Raw genomic sequence first — 5,421 nt, forward strand, 5'->3', positions numbered from 1 at the left:
TCACAATTGCCTTTATAAGCAAGGCATTTCATTATAAATTCCATATTCAATCAATCATTCTATGCATCTTTATTATGCAAGTTATTCTTGCCATTCTCTCTTGTGGAAGTGTTTTGATCTTGCAGGGATTATGGGGGTCTTAAGGAGTCACCAATCTACTCCTACAAATTTGAGCAGTCAAATTGGGAGGAAGACTATGACATGATATGGCAATTATATGGGGTGACATTAATTAACTAATTAAGTGTCCATGCATGCCCCTACAATTAATCTAACTCCACTATAATTCCCCATGAACACCTAGGGGTTCTCAGATTTGGGTGTTGAATTTTCTTAGGGAATTTGGGAACCATTTTGAATGGTATTAGTTCATGGTTTTGTTATTCCCTTTTATTGTTTTTATAGTGATTTCTCTATTTATTGGGTGTTTGGGATAGAATTTTGTATAGTGTATTTTTCTAGATATTGTTATAATGCATGTATTACTATATATTCAAATGTCGGTGTTGTCTCTTATGAAGGTTTCTTGGCTAGATTATATTGTAATTTATATTAGTGTTGATTTATAAATAGTTCAAATTTTGGAGGCTAGGTTTTCTCAAAAAAGGGTTTTCCTAGGATATACCATTGTGTTATGGTGAATGATTTTATTGTGTTGTTTATTTCTTGAAACTTATTTTAAATCATAGGTTTTGTTTGTCTATTCCTTTTAGATTAGTGTAGGAAGCATTTCTACACCTTAGCTCACTTTCATGAGGATAGACCCCTTCAGAGTTGAAGAAAATTTAAATTGGCCAAATCCCAACACCATATCTAAAGCAAGGAAATATGCTTGAGATTAGCTCAACACCTTTGAAAATTTGTCAAAACATTTTATTACGTGGTCACCATAACATGCAACCATGGGGAATGGTAAGAGATTTTACTAGAGCAACAAACAACAATGTACTTTTAAGAATTTTGAGCACAATATGAGTTTAGTGCTTGCTCTAGAACTTCCTAATCTTCAACAACCATTTAATGTAGAAATTTATGTAAGCAATTACGCCATGGTTGTTATGTTGCTACAAGAAGGTAGTGTTTTCATCAAAAATATTCAAATGGGTTGTCATAAACTAAAATACCTATGAAAAATAACTCTATGCTTTGGATTCAACAATGAAGAAGTAAAAACACCGTACCATGGGCAGGTTTTACATACTAATAATCAACCTTTGCAATATTTGAAAGCACAAATTAAGTTGCAAGAGTCACACTTTGATGAGGGATTAGGTGCTTACATCAATTCTATCTTGTCATCAAATATAAGCATGGTGTAACAAATGTGACATATATGGTCTCTAGGTCATTTCTTCTCTCCATGGTAAGGAATATTGCTATGTTGGAGTCATTTGAAAAAGAGGTAAATATTAAAGATTATATGTATGATGATAATTCCAACAAGGATTAAAAATTAGCAATAAGACATGAGAATTATGGATTTGAGCATAAAATTGATTATTACACTTTAAATGGGCTTCTATTTAAGGTGGAGAAACTTTGTGTGCCTAAGGAAATGATACTTGTGCTCATTAGAGAGGCACATACGTCAAATGGCACATGACGCTTTGTTGTGACCCAAATAATTGTAAATCTAAAGCAATATACATTTTGGCCCTACCTTCAAGTGGATGTTTCCAAGTTTATAAGGTGTTGCCCAATATGTAGTATAAACAAGCCCAACAATAGAAAGCTTGGGTTGTTTGTACCAACCCAAGGTTTGTCAATACTTAAGAGACCATGGGAGAGCATCTCCATGGACTTTGAGGTGCTTTGTTGAAGATAAAGCATGGAAATGACTATATCTTTATTGTTGTGTGTTGATTTAGTAAGATGTGTGTTTTAATGGTTTGCAAAAATACACTAACCAAGAATGGTGTAAGTGAGTCATTCTTTAAGCATGCATGAATACACTTTAAGGTGTGAAATGTCATGAAGATTTTCGCCATGATAAATGTTGATAGCTTGTATTTGTTCAAGCCCTCTTCAATAGATGATGAGGATTGTGTTGTTGTCTTGTTGTCTATGGACGATTTGCATTTGAAGAGTAAGATCACTTGAAGATGATGGTATCCTTACAAGAAGGTGAGACTAGTCCTTGACATGGTAAGCATGAAACATGGTTGATAGGTCACAAAGGGCAACTTATAGCAAAGCCAAGCAACACAAGGTATGGTCCAAATTTTGGATCACCACCTTGGGAGTTTCTATGGAGAGTTCTCCTTAGAACTTGTGACTAAAGAGACTTTCCTTCACAAATATAGTGTTTATGATGCATGATGTGTAAAACTGATTGCTCCAATTAGCCCTTGAGGTATTTCAATACTTGTAGGGATACTAATTAACATGGTGAATGATGTGCTTATAACATAATATTCCTAGAGTTTTTCTCCAAAATAAACTATCTTTGTAGATATATCTTGCTTGTTTATGCTATGTTTCAAGTTTTCGCTATAGTGTAAAATGATGAACATATAAGAAATGTATTTGCATTCATGTATAAGTAGTAAGAATAGGTAATGTAGGTTGCAATAGTTAATTGACTTAGAAATTCATTTGAAGAACTTCATCTTTTGCAAATCATGTCACTTGCATTAGTGTTTTTTTTTTAACAAAATTGCCTTTGTAAAAGAGAAAGCATAAGAACTAAGCACATACATTGACTAAAACAAAGCTTCACAAAAAATTACCTATTAAAATTTGCCATCCTCTCATTTTTTAAAACAAAACTTAGAATGGAGCCCATATAATTTATTTGATAATTTAAAATCCCTCTTATTATACTAAAAAATAAAGTGCCACCTTCCGCTCTCAAACATATGCTTCTCAAATTTACACCTTGAAAAATGTACACATAATATCATATCCCACAAGATTCTCTTTACAATTGAAATTGTTATCATCAAATCTTTTCTACTAATCTTGTGCTTCCCTAAGGAGTGAGAGCAATGACAAAAATAGGTTAATGATGTCCAAGTACAAGGATATTGCAGCCCAAACATATTCATCATATGAATACCGCTTAATCAAATTGTCAGTATCATAAATAATGTAACCACTAAATAATATTGAAGCCAATGCCCCATATATCATCATGGACAATTTTCCTAACGGAAAGATAACCTGCAATAAAATCCACTTCTAAATCACTTCAATATGCCCATGTTCTCTATGATATTGATAATTTTAAAAAAATTACAACAAAGTTTAAAAGGTTGTAAGAAAGGGATGTCATCATGTTTGTTTATATAGTGCATGTCTAAAGTTGATATTGAATTGACCTATCTTTAAGGATTTGGAGGTTCCATGGAGCAAAAACAAAATTGCTACAAGATTAATAGAAATCTTTTCCTTAAAATTGCAGTCCTAAGATTAAGTGGTTATCAATCATATTAATTTTTAAAAATTATTACCAATTAATTTTTTTATTTTATAATTATTACTAAATAGAATTAATATGCTAAAAAATAAAATCCATGAGACCACGAGCTTCCATAAATTTCAGAGTTTAAGTTTAAACTACAGTGTAAAACTCATGGGACAATCTGCTTTGAAATGATCCTAAAAAAACTCAGCAGCACCAACGGAGGAAGCCCCCTCAATGGATCTCCAACCTTACAAAATCCTATCCATCGCTAACAGATTTATAAAAACAAGGTTCTTAATTGCATAGTTGAGAACCAGATCGTATCATCTTAGGTGTGAGAACAAGAAATGAACTATTCCTAAGAAAGTTTAGGAAAAGAGAACATTTATATTTTGTAGTAAGAAGATGGTAAAAATAGGACAATTTATCATAGAGTGCACAGCTTATGAGGATATCCTAATCTTATATGAAACAACTTAAAAAGTTGACAGCAAGCAAAGAACAAAAAAAACCACCACCTTTTTTGTTTAAGATCCATAATAGAAAATCGGAAATGAAAAAAATATTGAAAATTACTAAATATGTGGTTCTCAGTCCCTTAAACTACTTAATCTTGTTCATTTCACATCCGTCACTTGATCTTGTTCATTTCACATCCATCAGTGACTTCTTTCTTAAAATTAAAAACTCCCTTAAAAAGGAAAGTGAATTATTTTTGAATTTGACTCTGTCAGTTTGTCAAATCCAGAACCATTCATATAAATATCATTAACTGTGGAAAAATTATATGTTTATTTAAGCCAGTGGTTTCATTATTTCTTTTTACCTTGGTTATTTTAAGGGCACATAAAAGGTACCTGAATGAAAATGAAAACCAGAAGCACCATCAATCCGGCGAAGAGAAAGGGTCCCAGAAAACTGAAATCATGGCCTCTGCTTGCAGCCCAGAATGTATATGCAGTCAAACTCACCACCACCACAGCAGTTAAAATCGCTGACTCAAGTATAACTTTCCCTGTAACCGCAAAAACCAAAAAGATACTCACCAATTTCTTTCCACAGTTCAAAAGACAAAGCTAAAAGCCTGCCAAAAACACAAGAAGAACAAACCCCAAAAGAAACCCTCCCTTACCGCTGGTGAAAGCACAAGTCAATCCAACAGAAAAGCTGATGCAAAGCGTAAAGAGGGCCAGGAGAATAAGATTTACAGGGTGTGTCTGCGAGAAATAGAACAGAGGACATAACACTGCAAACAAAGAAAAAGAAAAAGGTTACAAAAAATTTACAAGATAATTGTTTACTTACAGATTAGGGTAAAAATGCTGATAAATATGTATAATGCAGTAGATTACATAACAATTGTTTACTTACAGATTAGGCCGAAAATCATGAGAAATATGTATAATGCGAGACCGGCTGGAGTGGAGACAAAGAATTGAGCGACCGGATGATTAAAGACAATGACGGCGGCCACGGCAATGGTGAGAAGCAACTGAAGGCTCAGAATTGTGTATATTTTTCTTATGAAAGCCCATCGAAGTGGGGTTTCGTATACCGGCTGGTCTGGGTAAAGAGCCCTTCCTCCACTCTCGGGATCTCCATATGTCTGGCTTCTGTTCTTGGCCTCCATTATCACTGTATTTAACACAAGGGCACCATAACAGAGAAATTTTGAATATTTTTTTAGAACTGAGAAGTTTTGCAGAGGAATTTATAGCTTGAAGAGGGGGTTTCCTGAGCATAGGCGCGAAGGAAAGAATATGAACATTCGAAATGTAAAGGATATAAAGGGTTTCCTTATTGGTCTTTCCTCCCTTATTATTATTTTTTTTTATAGATAAGATTTTATTATTTTATTTTATTTTATTTTGTTCTTGGGACCGCTGTATATGGGAAATGCCTATCTAGCTTTTAGGATGCATCAATACACAAGTTATGTTGTATGAAGATAACTTATGTATTGGTTTATGCTTTTATGGATGAGGTTTCATTGTATTAATTTAATTTTTGTTCTT

General features: G+C 33.3%; 1 protein-coding gene across 1 annotated transcript; it reads right to left on the minus strand.

The window, feature by feature from the left end:
• Window positions 1-2,870: 2,870 nt before the first annotated feature.
• On the minus strand, window positions 2,871-5,171 carry LOC131043528 (protein LIFEGUARD 2). The gene is made up of 4 exons (XM_057976737.2): window positions 4,778-5,171; window positions 4,539-4,652; window positions 4,264-4,421; window positions 2,871-3,162 (listed from the first exon to the last, which is right to left on the minus strand). The coding sequence occupies exons 1-4, from the start codon at window positions 5,034-5,036 to the stop codon at window positions 2,956-2,958; spliced, it is 738 nt and encodes a 245-aa protein (XP_057832720.2). The 5' UTR covers window positions 5,037-5,171; the 3' UTR covers window positions 2,871-2,955.
• Between the last annotated feature and the right edge of the window lie 250 nt (window positions 5,172-5,421).

Source organism: Cryptomeria japonica, chromosome 2 (genome assembly GCF_030272615.1).
Source record: "Cryptomeria japonica chromosome 2, Sugi_1.0, whole genome shotgun sequence".
In the NCBI taxonomy this organism is placed as follows: Eukaryota; Viridiplantae; Streptophyta; class Pinopsida; order Cupressales; family Cupressaceae; genus Cryptomeria; species Cryptomeria japonica.